Source organism: Gambusia affinis, linkage group LG05, assembly GCF_019740435.1.
Source record: "Gambusia affinis linkage group LG05, SWU_Gaff_1.0, whole genome shotgun sequence".
In the NCBI taxonomy this organism is placed as follows: Eukaryota; Metazoa; Chordata; class Actinopteri; order Cyprinodontiformes; family Poeciliidae; genus Gambusia; species Gambusia affinis.
In genome coordinates this window covers 26,780,060-26,799,112 of record NC_057872.1, presented here as the reverse complement: position 1 = coordinate 26,799,112, position 19,053 = coordinate 26,780,060, and the positions used below count along the sequence as shown (strand labels likewise).

Sequence of the window (19,053 nt, the reverse complement as noted above, 5' to 3'; positions counted from 1 at the left end):
GTCTTCTGCTTGCTCGGTGTACCCCCGCCCCCTGCCCCTTACGAGGAACCCCCCTCCAGATTCGCACGGGACTTAAGGCTAACTGTGATAGCCACTGGCAGATGCTGGTTTGGCCGTTATCCCCGGACCTGCTGCTAACGGTGGAGCAAGGGGAAGATAACTTCTTGTTTCTAACGGCTTTTCTTCCACAGCTCCTCGTCAGTCCCTCCGTACTGTGATTCGGCCGAAGAACCCACGCCACAGTGATATATCGTCCTCTCGCTGTTAGGGCAGGATTCTCCAGCGGAACAAAAAGGCCAACCCCTCAGACCCCTAAAGATCTAAAACTTCTTCAGTGCTATTAAAAAAAGTGCAAGCGAATTGAAGATAAACCTGCTGTCACACCCCAGAGGCTGAAGGAGGAACTGCACTGCAGGTATGCTAATACTGTCAGATTGAGACCAGCATTTCTCAAACTTTCATGCTACCATCTTTAATAACACCACCATTCCAATTATGATGGATAATAATATAAATTACGCATATGTCACACGTCTCAGCTGGGTTGAAACAATTGTAACAAATGATGTTTATTGATGTCTCTGCTTCTCCTTTCTTCTGAGTGGAAAGCCTGTAAACATGAATAGCTTCAGTGAATGAAGGAACGACAGCCGTCTTCTTCCCCAAACTCTGTCTCTTTATTACAAATTCTCGAAATTATGAAATCATAAAATTATACAATGAACATTCCTTTGTGCAATCATGTCCAAGTGTACTTCCGTTGTTCTAAAACAACCATCCACTTCAGTAAACAGCGTCAGCTCCCAGCAGTTGTGACAGCATCAAAGGACCAAATCAAAACAATTCAACAATAAAGTTAAATCTCACAGATTTACATAAAAAGAACACCAATTTCTGAAGTGCAGCGAAATTTTAAGGCTACTAATTTCTTTGAATTGTAATAATTCTGAAAGACTTAATCATATTATTAGTTACATAATTTAATATAGACATGTTTAGATGACCAAATCTACTTTAAGCTCGGAATAACTACAGTAGAATCGATTACACAGTAGGGGAAAGTTGCAACGTCTATAATAAATATTTGAAACGCTGATTAGAACTAATTACATGTAGCAGGGAGTAACTTTAACACTTTCACGTATTAAAAACTCTTCCTTTTAACAGATAACAACACAACACGTCAGGATACCACCGTAACCTTGATAAAGTTGGGTCGGGGAGTGGATCGGAGCTTATAGATACACGTAACAAACTATAACGGCTATTACATGACCGTTATAGCTAAAATCTCGCTAACTTCAATCATGACAGAAATCATTCTTTCTTTCTTTTTTCTTTCTTTTTTTAACGTCTAAACACACCTAAACATGTGATTGACAAATCAGTACCAAATTAACTTTTAACTTTACATTTTAGGAGGGGACAGTTTTCACCAGCTTCACATTACTAACCTGTAAACATGAATAGCTTCAGTGAATGAAGGAACGACTGCCGTCTTCTTCCCCAAACTCTGAGGAGCGAGGGGGCGGGGCTCCTCACTCTTGGCCTCCTGGTGAAACGCTGTCTACATTTTGGTTCCTTTTTTTCCCTTTTGATTTGATATGGTATTTCGGTCAATTTCAGTATAAAATCATATATATAATGCATTGCAATACTAATAATTTATGTGGTGGGTTATACTCAAACAGATTTTCTTGACTATATAAACAAGTGATGATTTAAATCTCCCACTTTTTGGTGTATCACACATACAAAGTAATATTTATATATGCTAAACGAGAAATCTGTCCAGACCGCCTGTGTATGAATACACTCTTTCGTGTTTTATGTTAATTTTGCTTGTTTCACTTTTTTATTGCAACTTTTTCTAAAGTAAACAAAAGTTCCTTGAAAATTAGTGCAGCTTGGGTAACAATCAGACATTCCTGCTGTCATGTGCTGTTATATAACGGCATATATTGTTATATGCTGTTATGTAACAGCATATAACAGAACTTCCTTACAAGACGTTTTATCACTACTTGTAAATAATATGTTGTCTTTCATGCACATATACATGCATATTTTGAAATGATTCACTCCCTTGTATGCTTTACCCGCTTTATTGCTTTTATAAATTCATCGTGATCAACAAAAATCAGCTTTTCTTGACAGAAAAAAGATACAAAAAACCCTTCAATGTTTAAGCAAAAATTGATTTCGACATAATAGAATATGAAAAAAACAACATAACTTGAATGATTCCATAATTATTCCATCCCTTTAATGTTACTGACATAATTCAGCAGAGATCCAGCAAAGTCTCACAGTGAGTGTAATGAAATCACCTGAGTACAGTGCCTGTCTGTTCCATACAGCACGAAGACAAAAGAAGATTCTCCTCAAATCAGACAGAAAATGTTATTGAAAAGCATAAGACAAGGGGTGAATATCAAAAATCTCTAAGACACTGAACATCCACTGAACATTTATGCAATCTCTTATTTTATGTTTCAAATTTTAATTTGATTGTCGCCATTTTGTAGAAAAGAGTTTTCACTTTTACATTGATGGATTTTATTGTGGGTAAAAAAAATTTGTCCGTATTGTAAAATATAGACATTTTAAATTAATATAAGTAAAGAATATAATTGCAAAACTTTAAAATAGAAACAGTTTTCCAATTCTTTTTTTCCTCAAAAATTTTGTGAAACTAATACTAAATGGTTTATATACACCTTTGCTCAAGACCTGTACTGTAAAAAAAAAATAATAATAATCTGTTGTCATTCAAACAAAATATACTGTAAACAGTCTTGAACTACAAATTCACTTCACAACACACATTAGAAGAATTTAAAGTTGCTTATTTGACCTCAGTCCATTTTTAAATGTCTGATTTATGATTCTGAGAAAGATCTGTGAAAATCTGATGCCATAATAATTTTGAGTCACTGTAATGCATCGATGAATATAAAGAGTCAGTATAAATGTGCATAAAAAACAAGCTTGCATTTGTGCCCAAATGGCAACAGTCAACCACACTAGATAAAACATTTCTGTTAGTCACATTTAAGTTTTCAGATTAGTCTGAAGTATGTCAGATGAAACCAATAAAGTCAACAATCTAAATTAAATTCACCCAACTTTAAATTATAAATAATGTTGTTACTTTATACAAGAACTTTATATCAGTTTTCTAAATTTTAAAATTTGTACTGTAAAATTTACTTCTTTAAATATATTTAGCTATGAAATTAGGATTTAACCATCTGGTTAAACACGTTTGTTTGGAAGCAACTTCATAGAGTCCAGCGTAAACTGCCCCCTACTGGCCAGTCTAAACTTACCAACAAAAGCTTCGGGTAGACAGTCTGACAGAAAATATCTATCTACAATATGAGATCCTCACGCGTAGAAAAGTAATGACATCAAATAATAACAAAAAAATAATAAAACAATTTAAATATTAAAGATTTGGTTTTATCGTGGAAGAAAATCGCAGTGAATTATTTGTCTATTATCATCAATTGCTGTCATTTTACCAATATTTCTACACTACTTAACTTCTACTTACAATCTTTGCAACCAAAACAATAGTTTATGCTGATTAGTTAATTTATCTTTTAATTAATTGTGTTATTTTCTAAGCCTGCAGTGCCGGAGAGGAAAGCAAATTGGAGTTTATTTAGGTCAAATGAGGATGCCAGTGATAGTGCATAGAAGTTTCTCTTTAGAAAAGAAGGATTAGGAAATACTAGATGAATGATAACGGAGCTGGGGAGGAAGACAGCTAAGGATGTTGACATAACTAAATTAGTTGAAGAAGCTGAGGATTTGCCATCTATCAAATTCCATGACAAAAGAAAGCAACTATTGTATAGGTGCAAAGAATCAGTTTCATTGTGGTGACTTAATTTTGTTAACTGTTCTGACAGACTTTTATAACGATGTTTATGTATCACCAAGATCATTGATAATTCTTTAGTTCTGTTCAACAAAGCACAGTGCAATAGAACTACATCCAGTACTTATCTTATCCCCAGTGTCAATGCTTCAACGAAAACAACTCAGAACTTTTTAATTACACATAATCAATGTAGAGCAAGTATTAACATGGTGATGAGCGAATTTAATGTAGACATAAAAAAAAAATGCTTATAAACGAATTATTGTTTATTAATCTTTGGATAGTTTATTTTTGTAACTCCACTCATTCAACAAATCTGGTTATTGCATCTTTTGTCAGACAAAATTTCTGCTTACAAAAATTGTTTAACACTGACTCCATCCGGAAGTTCCAGTCAAAACTTAATCACCTTGATATTGTCAAATGAGGGTGGTTAATGTGAAATTTCACATTCTTGTTCTTTTATTTAATTTAATATTGTTAAATTTTAAAAAATGTGCCTAACAAGAAGTGTTACTTTGGAGGAATACTTTTTTTCATCTTACGGTAGTCAAGATTTTCAAGCTCAATTTTCACCAGTGTCGTTTATTTGCTCATTATGCTTTATTCCGACTGTTCTGTCTTTTCGCTTATCCCTCCGCCCCACCATAAAAAGTCACGTGCTAACTGGGTCCAAGCCCATATTCTGAAAATCTCCTACCGCGTGACAGGAAGTCATCATTGAATTTCAGTGCGGAAGTGGTCGTCATCGTAAGAGCTTGTGAGTTGGAGGCTGAGGTGAGAAATGTGAAGAAACGGCCGCAGCTTTGGCAAAAGAACAACTTGTGCTTCGGATGTTTGAATGAAAGAAGGTGTCTCCACTAACGGTGAGTGCTTTCTAAAGGATATAGTCTGTATTTATGCTTTTTTAGCCCCAGTGCAGCGCCAATCATTGCTTCTCCCCGGAGCTTGGCTGGCAGTTGACGGTCTGAAATCAAATCAGTGTCTGCATATGAAACATAATATCACAGTAAATGTGGTTCCTATATATGGTTCCTCAGTGACGTATTTTTAGCAGATTGAGCGGATTATATTTTGTTGATTCATTAATTATTGAAAAATGTTTTTATATTTAAATTTTCAGATCGTTTGAAACCTAAAAATGTCGTGGATACGAGAAGGTGAATTAAATCTGCTGGAAAAGATTTCTGCTAATATCCTCATGGTAAGTGTGTGTGCATCTGCTCAGTCTATGAGCTCAGTCTGTAAATCTCGCACATCTTTCTAATTTGTACATTTTTTGAATAAACTATGCTTAACCTACTTATTTTATTCTAAAAGATTATATAGTCCTTTAGGGATCTCTAAAGATATATATAATCCCTAAAGAATTTTTGTAAAACACTTATAAATACTATCTCGCATTATGTTGTTTTACTTTGTTGCAGCTAGAAATGTTATAATTCATATGGAAGTTTGGTAATCCAGAATATAAGTACTGTAATTTATCTGACTGTCCAATATTTACTCCAGAATTAACATTGAATAAAGTTCATGAAAATAAAAACTCCATATATTTTAATTTCGCAATCCTCCTTTGAATATGACACACTTTGATTGATTTTAAGTTATAAAACATGTGCGAACCATGACCGCTGCAAGTGCAGCTTTAGGGAAGAGATGTAATTTCATCTTTTGGTATCTTTACAATGGCACGTTTGTTTTTACACAAAATGTGCTTTTGTCAGTCCAAGGAAAAGTCAGTAATTTAAACCATTAGTTGCTATGGTTTTCTCTCTCTAATCCATAAAATGGCAACAGCAAATATATGCAACTCTGACTGAAGTATGAAAACACTTGTACCGGTAGTAATAGCCTGGTAATGTCCAGGGCACATCATAAATAGTGTAGGCAAGATTTCAAACTATTTCATCCAACAATTCTAAATACTTTGATCACTTCTAAGAGTATGGTTAAAATAATTGTGTTTTTTTTTTTCTCCCTTTTTTCTCTGCTTTTTGGTCCTGCCCTACATCCATGAAACCTCTATTTTAACTCTTTAGGAATTTGGGGTCATAGTTCAAGTGTTATGCCAATCAGTAACATCAGTTGTAAAATGTTGCCATTATAACAACTGTCTAGAGATAAAAAAAAAAAGAATTTAAAAAGAATATTTCCTGCTGCAGCGCATCCAAAACCAAAGAGAATAATTGTCTAAACATGCAATGACTAAATTGAAAAAAATTGAGTTGACAAAAAGAACAAATAAAAACTAAGCAGAGTTACCCCAACATGCTGCCACCATGAGTGGTGCAATGCTATTAACTTTAAAATATATTTCAATAATAGAAAAGAATCCGGTGAATTGAAGATGTCTTTTTTAAATGTATTCACATTTAGTTTTGCTTTTTCTTTATGAAAACCATTTGTATTTGCCAAATTTTCTTTCTTTAACCCAGTGGCCATTTCACATATTGCAATACTATGCAGGCTCGTATAGTTTTCCTTAGCTCCAGTAACACATTCTGCAAGTCCTATCCCTAAGGACCTTTGGAACTTTGTGCAATATCTGTTTAAAAGAAATCCAGATATTTCTGTCATGATTAGAACAGACCCTCAACCTCAGACCATTACCAAAATCCAAAGAATTGTTTCATCCAAATGTCTAAATGTCTCTGGGACAGTTTTTCTTTAAAGATTCTAAGATATTTAAGAAGGGACTCTTATTGAACCTTATGACATTGTATTTAAAAGTTTACTTTTCTTTTATGTTTTTGGGTCAACAAAGAAAAAGAACTTCCAGTTCAGTCCAGTTTATGTCTTGCCAAATTAGATGCCGATTTTTGCTAGTGTCAGGCAATTAACTCAAAAAAAAAAAAAAAAGATTCATATAAGGCCATGAATAGACACTTGGTCCACATGAAATGTTCCTGGGCAAAATGGCTTATTTTTTACTGCAATGTGAATAAAATGTCAACATTAAAAGAATTCCACTGCTCATTGTTGTGTTTCCCAGGCAGGACCGATGCCCAAACACGTGGCCTTCATTATGGATGGTAATCGACGTTTTGCACGTAAGAAAAAGCTGGAACGCCATGATGGCCATATGCAGGGATTCAACAAGTTGGCAGAGGTCGGTTTTTGTAGTTTATTGCAGAAAACACATTGCGTCAGCACATATTTAAATTGTTCATGCAAACTTTACTCATTCCCCATTATTTTCTGAACCAGACCTTACGTTGGTGCAAACACCTCAACATCCCAGAAGTGACAGTGTACGCCTTCAGCATTGAGAACTTCAAACGCTCTAAAGAGGAGGTGGATGGGCTGCTGGATCTTGCCAGACAGAAGTTTGAGAGGCTGTTGGAAGAACAGTGAGATGAAAACAAAACATTTCCACTGTGCTGTTAGTGACAGAGTGACATTAGGACATCATATGATACACAGCTTCCTCAAAATACACTTAGATCAGTAGTGTGCCTTGTCAACCAAAGATTTTTTTTTTGCTGTGTGTTGTAATACTCTCAGCCAATATGGACCGGGTTAAATTAAATGAAATTCTAAGCACTGAAATGGATTTGGATAAAAATGTGTTTCTCTGAAGCCAGAACTCACTCCTGCTGTGGGTGTTTGATAAGCTGAGGACTAATGTCATGATGACCAAGACAAACATGGCTTGACTGAACATGCCATTCACAGATATTGACTCTCATGTTAATGCCAAATGCCAGAATATGGGCTTGACAATTTTTGATTTAGATGATTAATTTTTCAAATTTCTCACTCTTTCAAAAAGCAGACCTTTTCATTCACTTCTATGATTCTTGTTAAATGTATTTGTTTGCTTATTGTTTTTATAAGCTTAGATGTTTTTCTTTGTAAGGATTTCTGAATTTAGTATTTTATCCACAATGGATCCAAGGATATTTGAGTGTTTTTGTGGGTTCTGATACATGCAAAATAAGTCTTACTTAATTGCAAGGTGTATGGATGTTTGTCACACAGTTTTCTGCTATATTTTGCAAGTTACATTTGGTTCTCAGCAAATCAACAAGCACATTGCAGCCCAGTTCAGCAAAACATGAGTATCGTTTTAGAAATTAGCTCAATTAGCAATTGAAGAAATTAAAAGCAATATTTGATATTTTGGCTGCAGTCTTATGACAATAAAATTAGAAATATACCCATTACAGTGTTGTGGAAATTGTCCATTCTTTTTTTTAAATTATAATTATTTAATGCTTTGAACTGACAATATGTTCCTCATTGGTTTGGTGCAAACTACTATTTGCACTGTAAGTTGATGAGAAAATATTTCCTAGACCCACTGGTGTGGGTTTAGAGGGGCTTATTGTAGGTTGAAAAGTTTTAAGACATCTGATGTATTTTTTTTACATTATACTGATGTACCCTTTCTCTGACATTGTTAATTTTTATAATAATTTTATCAGCATTTAAAAAATATCTATATAAAATTAACCAGCTTTTCACACGTGACATCTGACTGTGATATCAAGCCAGCCATTTTTGCTCTTTGTGTTAATTTTCTTGCTTTCTTTTTTTGTATCTTCTTTTCCTCTCAATGCCTCTTTTTGTTTTCCAGGGAAAATCTGGAAAAACATGGTGTTTGTATCCGGGTACTGGGTGACTTGAATATGCTGCCGTTAGACCTTCAACAAGTTATTGCCAAAGCTGTGGTAATGACAAAGAACCACAATAAGTATGCCTCAACTATCTTTACTTTATTTATTATTAAATCACACTTTTAAGATGTTATAAATGACTTTGACAAATGAAACTTTTGTTTTCCAGATGTTTTCTCAACGTGTGCTTTGCCTATACATCAAGATATGAAATCACAAATGCGGTCAGGGAAATGGCTTGGGGAGTGGAGCAGGGCCTGATCAAGGCAAGGTGAGCAATGCACCAGACACTTGTGGGTTAATCTTGTCAATACTACATGTTTAATAGCTTTGGAAAGATAATCCAGGAAGCTGTGGGTATAACAAGCTGCTTTTGTTTCTGTCATACTCAGCGATGTTTCGGAGGCGTTGCTAAGCGAGTGCCTGTACAGCAGTAACTCTCCCAATCCCGATTTGCTCATCCGCACCTCAGGAGAGGTGCGCCTCAGCGATTTCCTCCTGTGGCAGGTATGGGAGAAAAGTGATCAGTATTCTATGGGTTTTTAGAGATTATGCGACACACCTGAATTGACATGAAGCAATTTACAAACTTGACAAAAAACTGTACTGTTTATTGCTGCTGCTGAATGAGAAAGTTGTAACCAGCAGTTAGGCATGTATTTCAGGTTCTGTAGCTGAAAACGTGTTTTCACAGGCAAACAAAATACAACATGAAACGGCTGCTGCATTCTGAATCAGACCTATTTTTAAAGAGCTAAAATTAAAATAACTATGCCCAGGATGACTTCTCACCAGCACCAAATGTTTTATTTTGGATTTAAACACATATTTGAACCATTTTAGGGTGACTGTACAATTAAAATAAATTTAAAAAAGCTAGAATTAGACAAATGTAAATATATTGTGAACTTTCAATGTTACTCAACATCTTTAGATTGCCACTTAACAGTGAATGCTTTCAGTGCTGTATTAAAGCATTCATTTCAGTTTAATGCTGCAAGCAAGCTTAGGTTTTATGCCAAACAATATAACTTTTGAAAAAGCATCAAAAGCATGCTTCTGAGAAAGCATCAGTTGATGAACAGTTTAAATAAATTACCTTTTTTTATGTTTCCCTTCTCTCCAGACATCCCATTCCTGCCTAGTGTTCCAGTCGGTTCTGTGGCCAGAATACTCCTTCTGGAACTTGTGTGAAGCTATAATCCAGTACCAGTTAAATCATAAATCCATCCAGGTAATTTCTCATGTTGCACACAATGTGTTTTTTGACTTGATGAGAAATGTGGCTCTGAAATGAGATCGCAGGAAGAGAAGCAAAAGAACAGGGACATTGTGGTATCTTTACAGAATTTCTATTAAAGCATATTAACACCAGTCTTCCCTGGGTGATGTTGATGAAGTACTATCGCCAAGTGTCAGATAGTGGAGGTGGAACAACACCTGTCATGTCACTTGGTGCCTAAGCAGATGGAGAGATCAATCAGTCAGACTGACTCCTGTCTCATCAATGACAGTCTTCCAGCTTGTGTTCTGTCCCCTTGGTAACCACTTGCTGTATTTCTAGCTGTTGGTCATTTATGGTTCTTTTCACCACTTTCATTACTGCTTTGGGTTTTCACTCAAATATTTACCAGAGCGTCAGGATTCAGGAGTTGCATCTGACTCCCCACTTGTTGGACGGATGGATTGATCTTAGCTGTCAGCTTGTGGCTGGATGCAGCAATGTGGTTAAAGAGTTAGTCTCAAATAAAAACAGCTGTCTAATACTGATTATTTTACGTACTCGTATGTATTTATATGAGAGCAACATCACACAGAATTCTAGAGGTTCCTAGTAAGTTCTCTATCTATAAATCTGCTGTGGTGGAATAACCATCTGATCTGGTAGTTTAACACGTGTGTTGAATACTTTGTTTTAATATATATCATACCTGACCCTGCACTTTTAATTATTCTTTTGTGATCTTTATTTATACAGATTTAAGGCTTGGGGTCTCATTTTCAAGAGGTGTTTATGCCACCATGCAGTATATTCTTAGACTCATTGAAAAGGGGCTTTGCAAACACTATTGCAATTTTCTAACACATTATCACATTTGAATTATAACAAAAATGACAGGCACCTTAAATTTATGATAAAAAGCTATGTTGGAATGTTCTATTTGCATTTTTTACATTGTAAAAAGGTGATGAAACTGACTTAAACAACTTTGTGGTGCTGCAATAATACTAGAGGCAGGTAAAAGATGACGACCTTTGGCTAGTGACAAATTGAAATGATTATTTTGACCTGATCATGGAGGCAAGTCCTATGACTTTTCTAAATCCAGGATTTTGTTTTTGATATGTTGCAGAAAGCCAGAGAGCTCCATCGAGAGGAACAGGCCCTCCAGCAGCTGGAGGCAGATTGTGCCTGCATAGCAGAACACCTGCAGCATCAGGGGAACGGAAAGCCAGCCGATGCCCAAAGAAGACAAGAGGCACTGCAGCACTACACTGTTGCCAGGGAAGAACGAGTTCAGGACTTCCTGCAAGCACTGAAGCACAAGAGGGACACTTTCTTTACTAACTTATGCAGTGAAACCGTCCTAACCTAGAAAAGTTTTAAGGAACTAATCTACAGGTGTAGTAGGAATAAAACACCTCCAGTCGTTTTCCCAAAATCACTTCTGAGGACCAAGGAAGCGTAAACGGCGATTGGAGGTGGTTTTATGTCATTGCTGATTTGTATAAAACAAGAGGACAATGTTTACCCCTATGGGGCTGTAGACTAATGATTCTATATTTATGATTGTAGATTTGCAAAGATCTAACATGCGGAAATGTCTGGTCAAGATGTAGTAAAATAGTTGTGCAAACTGTCTGTGAAATGCATGTTGTTGATTGAAAAGTCAAAGGTGAGTGAAAGCCACAGTTCTCTCCAGCACCTAATGCAGTTCGGTATTTTTGTTGCTGAAAGTGTTGTTTGTCGAGTGTGTTTTTTAAAGACAACTATATTTTGACCAGCTTTCTCAAACAATAAATTGAGAACTATATATGAGAAACTGATTATTTTATTTGAGGATTTTAGCCATTTTCCATTTTTTGTCAGCTTCATATAATTATATTACTACAATTTGTTTTATAGATTTCTGAAAAATAAATTTTGCAAGGTAGAAGTACGCTCTATTGCAAAGCCTTGCAAAAGTATTCATTCCCTTTGGACTGTTTCCCATTTTGTCAAGTTACAACCATTTCAGTGTATTTGTCAGCAGAAAGTAATGGATATTTTAGGAAAGAAAAGAAAATGCAAGTCATGTCTAAACTTGTGCAGAGGTGTAGAACAGGATTATGTTATGAAACAATAATCCAGCCTTTCAGCATCTAATAGAGGGAAATTCAACTGCAAATGTGGATCTCTGCAGCTCCTCCAAAGTTGAGCCCTCGACAAACTTGCAGTTCAATTCTAAGAAAATGTGGAAGAAATTCATCTGGTCAGATGAGAATGAAATTTAATATTTCATCTAGCTATAAAATTTTGTGCATCACTTTGAACATACCACATCCACAGGAAAACAGTGGTGGCAGCAGCATGCTGTACGAATAAGTTTCTTCAACAGATGATTGCCGGAGTTGCTTAAAAGATGATTGATGCTCAAGAATTAGTAATATAGAAGAAAACTAGAAAGACTAGAGAGAGTGGAACTGATGTTTGTCATACAAAAAGGGCAACAAGAAGCAGAGGAGATGCAATGGAATGGTTTGACAGATTTTACAGAGAAAAATGTTTACAAATGTAATGCCCAGAGGACACAACGAAGAACGGCTGTATTCACACAGAGGTGGTTCCATTCCTCACTTTTCATGTTTTTGTTAAATTTTTAAAAAACATTTTTCTTCTTTGTATTGGTCTATGTCAAAAGTTCCCAATAACATGCTATGAAGTTTTAATATAAAAGGTATAATAAGGAAGTTAGAATATAAGTGTATTTTTAAACCCGTAATTCATCAGCAACATGTAGTAAACGCCATTTTCGTTATACGTTTATTTTTTCGATAAGACCCTATTTCAGTTGAAACCACCGGCATAGCGCCCCCCTGAGGCGAAGGTCAGACTTTCACCAGTTCGCTTCCTGCCTCTTTAACAAGTGGGAGGTCCCTGGACCCACGTGTCATGTTTCTGTCCAATGACAAACGTCGAAATAGAAAACTGGTTCAAACCGGTTTCGTTCTTATATTTCACTGTATAAACTACAAAAACATTCGTTTCTATTATACATTCGCCATTTTACACTGAGACTGCAGGGTCGGCGTGTGACATCTCTTCGAAAAAAAGCTTGTTTTTGCGGCTGTATTTTTTCAGCTTTCTTTTGACTTCCAGCCAATACAATGGGAAAAGCAAAGGTAGGATTTTTATTTTTATTATAATAGTTTTTTTGAGTCTTCTTGTAGGATTCGTGACGGTGTCTTGAGGTTAACGTTGGGCTGCATTTATTTTTTTCTGCATCAGAGGAACGTCATCATCTCTAACAAACGTTATAGCAATGGCGGACGGGCAGCAGAGACCTGTTCAAGCATCGTCTTAGTCGTCGAAAATTAAAGTGTTGATCGTCGATAAATGCCTAAAATATTCACCAACTGGTTTTAAAACCTCAGACGGTGTAGATATAATTGATTTTACTTGTAGTCAGGCTCGGACTACATTCTCTTCTGACATTGCGCTGTGCAGATTAAATCCTGTCATCGTCTGCCTTTTTCCCTCTCTGTGGCAGTAGGCTGGGCAAAAAAAATTGACAGGTTGCACCCAAAGACCAACTTTTCATGCACCGAGTTACGCTATTATTTCGTAATCACAACAATAGGAATCTAAACAGTCAATATATATTTTTACAAATATACATTTTGGGTGGTTGGTTGAGTTTTAAGATGCTTTTAGCAACCTGCAAATTTGAGGAAGGAGTGGGGGAGGGTAAATGAAAATGATAAATTTTCATCTGTTTTGAAAGATTAAATTGCCCTCCATACTGCATAGTTTCAACAATGTTGTAAATTTTCAACTCTTAGTTGAATTTGTTCATTAATGTATGCAAATCATCAATTGTGCCCTTTATATTAGACAATGCGTATTAGTAATTTACGCAAATCCATCTCTAAAGAACGTGTAGCAAAATATTGATCTAAATAGAGACGTAGTTTTGCTATTTCTAACTGAACTATGGACAATTTTATGGTTTTCTTAAAGAATATTTAATTTAATCGTCGTAGTATGTTATGAGAACTACGTAAGATTCGCGGTTAAAAACAAAAACATCTAAATTATATTAGTGATTTGCTCTGCAGATTCGTTTTTCCTCGCATTTCTTGTGTAGCTGCAGATTAGTAAAGTAGTAATCTTATCAGTTTCCCCCTGCAGCTGTCCGTAGGCGCGCACTGATACAAAACAAAGGAAGCTGTCAGGGCGCCAAAGCGCTGTCATGGTGACAGGACAGCCCAAGTTTGAATTCAAAAATGCGCGGGAAGTCCTTTGTGACTTTCAAGTTCAGCAGCTCGTTACAAGTTAACTGTGTGCACTTTGATTTAAGTTTCCTGTGATTATTTTTTTTCTGATAATAAAATTGATGTACAACTGGAGTTCATGTGGTTTAAAGATGATTTTTCTGTCTGAATGTTAATACGCTTTCGTTTCTTTTTTTTCCTTACAGCAAACCGTTCCCCCTGAGGTTTGTCTCTTCTACTTTATGCTTTATTTTAGTTTGTTTTATTGTTTTCTTTTTTGACAAACTATTTGACTTTTCTTTGTATTACATATTTAAATGAACTAAAACTCCTTTATATATTAAAACTTTAAATATATCTTTCGTCTGTAGCAAAGAAGAACCTCCCCACGACTGGCACTGGTAAGATTTTATCTTGGATAGCTGTTGTACCACATGTTTTTTCTTGCCCTTATTGTTTAAAGCTTTTGCACAAAATCACCTCTTTGTGAAATTGTCAAAATAGTAACAAGCTTTTTTATGGAATAATAGGAACCTTCTGAAGGGCGACTAACTGTATAAAATACTCTGTCTTTCTTTCCAGTCACAAATTTTTTTTTCTTATTCAGAAACCGAAGGCAGCCCCAGTGGAGACTAAGAAAAAAGCTGCTCCAAAGGTAGGTAATTTCATAGCAGATAGTTTTATTGAAGAAAGTAATACAATGTCTTTGATTCAATTAATTTACAGTGGGGGGTTTGTACAGTTGCTGTAAATAAAAATTTATTTGCTTCCTTGTTTTGCAGAAGGCACCAAAAGCAAAGAAGGCCAAGCCAGCTGAGAATGGGAACACCAAGGCTGAGGTATGTTTCTGTTTGAGAAAACCTACCCTAAATTTTATTGTTGATTGTTTTATTGTTGACATTTTATTAATATGACCCACAAGATTTATTTCAAATCAATTTGCTTTTAAGATATTAACAGTTTCATGCACTGATTCCTAATGTCGGCCCAGAAGTTGGAGTTTAACTGTTCTGTAGGACACAGTTGTTTATTCTTGTCTTTTTTTTTTCCTCAGGAGCCAAAGGCTGAAGCCACCGAAACCAAATAAATAATGGTTGAAGATGTGCTCACTCTGTGTACTTGGTGATTGTACAGTTTTAAATAAGTATTTTTTACCAAGTTTTATATTACAAATATGTCATTTATAGGTTTGTTCTGGGCTTGCACTCAATGTAACAAGACTTTGTTTTCACATTCATATCCATTTTTTTGTTATTTTTATCAACTTTAAAATGATTACCGTCCATATCTTGTAGGCGTGGCATTTTAGTTTGTCTAATCTGTTTTGTTTTTTTGAAACTGCTGATGGATAGATATTTTCAAGTCGGGTTTTGAATCTAATTTTAAACATAAGGCAGCTAAAATGTAGTAAAACTTACAGGAGAATAGGAACTTTGCCTTTCATCTCCCTGTATTTTAATGTTTGACTAATAAACAGTTGCTTACCAAATTATTTAAAGCGATGTATGTCAACGTAAGATCTAGTCAGTTATAATGCCACATAAATTTAGTGTATTAGGTCAAACGTTTGGTAGATCCCCAAAACATGTACCATGTAAATCTGGTCTTCAGATTGGGAAAAAACAGTTGTTAACTTATGTTTCTGTAAGGGGAAGTGGAAGTTTTTTTTTTTTTTCTGACTTCAGTGGTTGATCTAAATGTTCTTGAATAAAAAAACTTTAAAATGTTTGTTTGGTTTTATTTGATGTGATTTTAGGTGAATTGACTTGACAGAAACAACTGAACTACATTTTATGATGTGCAACTAAAACTGTATGTTCAGTTTTAACAAGATTGTAGTGAGGAAGTATTTATACAGCCATTCTTATGAAGTTATAACCATAGATATGTTACTGGATATTTGCATCCATGCATGTAACAGGAATTTACATATTTACAAAATGTTTTCAAACATTTAAGGTTTCCATCATTTATATCTATAATAATTGATTCAGATGTTTTTTTCTGTTACTGGTGTTTACTTAAATGATGAAATAAAATCAGTTCTGAACTGATGTTGGAGAAAGTTTAAAGAAATTAGACCAAATGTGGAAGAGAACTCTAACTATTGGAAACCTAACTGCAGACACTTTTGAAAACAACTAATAATCTTATATTTCTGATTTAAAAAAGCCAAATAGTAAAAATCATAAACTGAAACATCAGAAGAAATATGTTCATTCCTACTAAAGTGGATTACCTGAGTTCTCCTATCAAACCTTTGCGATATGGCGGCACTGTTTACCTTGAGAAGGTTCTGGGTTGGGATCCACGTCCATCTTTCTGCAAGATTCCTGAGTCCATGTTTCTTTATGTCTTGATGAACTAACATAACTAATATTATTTAGTGTTTATAAATTGTAATTACCTATGAATGTATAACCATGGATGTTTGTCCTGTGTATCTTGGTCTGTGATCGACTGGAAACCTGTCCAGAGTTTAACATGTCTACCCTGTGACTACTGGAAATAGGTGCAACCTAAAACCTAAAAAAATGATAGTAATTAAGTTTGAGCTAACATGTATTTTTGATGTATAACAATAATGTTTTAAATGAAGGTAAGCATTTTTTATAGATGAGGTATAATCTATTTGGTATGTGGTGTTTTATTCCCTAAAGTGAAGTTACAGTTATTACTGTCAAATACCGATTGTGTGTGTGTTTTTTTTTTTTTTTTACATGCAGATAACATACATTAGAAATCAAAATAGCTTCCCAGATGTTTCCTCACATTTGAATTTGTGGTCTGCTTGTCGCTTGTCACCAGCAGGGGGCAGTGTGTTACCACATAAAGCAGATGTTCTTTGTTTCCTCAGTGGGATTCCTGAGTTGGGATCCACGTCCATCTTTCTGCCAAGCTTGAAAGTCGGTCAAATATGACGCGTTTGTCGTTTGCAGACACTTCACTGAAATATCTTAAAGCAAATATGGTTTCCAAAAATGGCCTATTGAATCTTTTCTGTTATTTGCTGATTTTGAAGCGGGCTAAATTACATGTTTGAAGGACAGTAGAGATCTGGTGTCAGATTATTTAGTAGAAAAAAATACATACATTGAGAAGGACCTGTTAGTCTTGGAACTTACCTGTAGCAGACTTAATCTAAAACTGTCACTTTTGATTAAATGTATGGTGTGAATTCTGATATATATGTTTGGGAACTCTTGTTTTTATTTAAATGTCCATATAGTGCATCCTATTACTGTTTTCTGTGCATTTCATGCAAAGAGATGAACTCCCGGAAGAGATCTGTCTTACTGTGTCAGCAGTCGGCACCCTTGTAATACACCATTTGAGGTAACATGCTTGTGCAGTATGGGACACCATGGTAACTGGAAAGTACATTTACTTCAAATAACCCTGAGGGGTCACTCCTTGTTTGCTGTTTGCTTGTTCAATGCTTGTATGTTTTTCATTTCAATGAGAAAGCAAATTCTAATCCCATACAATAAAAACACCAATTTCTAAGTCAAAAATCTCATGTTCCATCAGACATAATACTACTTTAACATCACAAATATTTAAGCTGTTCCTTTAAGAATGAATGTGATATCATAATGTCTATGAAGTTTACCTCACCAAATCAATTTGAATTTGCGTTTGGGAAGCTTGCCTCAAACTGTTGATCTCCAGGAAGGACAGTTCTTTATTTAAGTTTTTTCAAAACGCATTGTTGATTTTTGTCAGATCTGGAATAGTTTTCAGTTAAGAATTGAATGATATTTGATTTTAGCAAATGAACTAAGATAAACTAGATTGCATTTGGTTTCACTGCATGGTGATTTGAATTTAGAGCTTTGCTTACTAAGTGTTCTCAAATTCTGTTTTCCATGAATTGCAGCTAAAAGGCCCTAGGATCGAATCCATGCATGGAGTTTACATGTTCTCCATGTACATGCATGGATTCTCTCTGGGTACTCTGACTTCACTGTCACTGTTAGGTAATTGGTCTCTCTAAATTGTCCTGAAGTATAAGTATGTGTGTCTCTATGTGGCTCTGAGAAAGACTGGCAACCTGCTCATGATGTACCTCTCACCCATCACCCAGTGCTAGAAATACCCCCTAAAAACCTATTTGTTTATAGTTACCTTTGATTATATTTAGCACAGTTTAGTCTTTTATTCCAACTTTTCTTTATTTTGCTACTACAGTTTATTGTTTCTAGCTTGTTTGTTTTATATTTACATCACATAAAGCACTTTAAATTGCCTTGTTGCTGAAATGTGCAAAACAAATGATGTTGCAAGGCATGTCCTATTATTTGCTGCAGGGCTCCAGTTTCTTCCTAGTCACATATCACATGACTAGGAAGAAACTAGTCATATACTTCACATATCTGACCTTCACAAAAAGAGAGGAAGAAAACCTTTGTTAAAAGAAAGTAACAGAAAGTTCAATTTCATGTGCCATAGGGGGCACTTCAACCTTGTGGAAGAAGGCACTTTAGTCAGATGAGACAAAAATAAACATTTTTGGCATGACTGATAGAAATCTAACACCTTACATAAACATGAACACACCTTTACCATCTTTAAATCTTGTGGTGGCAGCATCATTCTGTTGGGATTCTTACATTTAGCAAGGGACAGGAAAGCTGGTGACAGTCTATTGGAAAATGGATGAAGCTGAATACTGTCATCCTGGAAGAAAATCTGTTTGAAGTTCACCTTCCAGCACGATGATCTTGCAAATAGGTAGAGCTATAATGCAGGGGTTCAGATGAAAACATTTTTATGCGTCAGTCAAAGTCCAGCGTTAATTAAATCAGAGAATGTGCAGCTAAATTTGAGAAATCCTGTTAATGGGCTCTCTCCTTACAAACTGAGTTTGAGCTATTTTACAAAGAAGATGACAAGATTTTTTTCAGTCTTATAAGAGGAAATCAAGTTTGCAGATTGCCTCAAGGTACAGTCAGACATAAAGTCTTGCAGCTGTAATGGCAGCAAAGGGTGCCTGTACAGACTAAAGGAAGTTGTAAGTAAAATAAAATGTAAAATTCAAGTTCAAGGCATTGTACACTTTAC

The 19,053-nt window shown here is 35.3% G+C and overlaps 1 protein-coding gene and 1 long non-coding RNA gene across 4 annotated transcripts; both read left to right on the top strand.

Moving 5' to 3' along the window:
- Positions 1–326: 326 nt before the first annotated feature.
- On the top strand, positions 327–11,558 carry dhdds (dehydrodolichyl diphosphate synthase). 3 transcript variants are annotated; one of them, XM_044116105.1, is made up of 10 exons: positions 327–415; positions 4,624–4,758; positions 5,016–5,096; positions 6,888–7,004; positions 7,103–7,245; positions 8,475–8,591; positions 8,684–8,785; positions 8,907–9,021; positions 9,641–9,748; positions 10,869–11,558. In XM_044116105.1, the coding sequence occupies exons 3-10, from the start codon at positions 5,034–5,036 to the stop codon at positions 11,109–11,111; spliced, it is 1,008 nt and encodes a 335-aa protein (XP_043972040.1). In that variant the 5' UTR covers positions 327–415; positions 4,624–4,758; positions 5,016–5,033; the 3' UTR covers positions 11,112–11,558. The 3 variants fall into 3 exon arrangements, with proteins under 3 accessions (XP_043972040.1, XP_043972039.1, XP_043972038.1); XM_044116104.1 differs by having other exon boundaries at positions 330–415; positions 4,603–4,758; XM_044116103.1 differs by having other exon boundaries at positions 332–415; positions 4,548–4,758.
- A 1,121-nt stretch (positions 11,559–12,679) lies between these two features.
- Positions 12,680–15,717, top strand: LOC122830773. The gene is made up of 6 exons (XR_006370594.1): positions 12,680–12,897; positions 14,196–14,213; positions 14,361–14,390; positions 14,597–14,644; positions 14,772–14,828; positions 15,044–15,717. It is a non-coding gene; the product is annotated as an uncharacterized LOC122830773 (long non-coding RNA).
- The last annotated feature ends 3,336 nt before the right edge of the window (positions 15,718–19,053 follow it).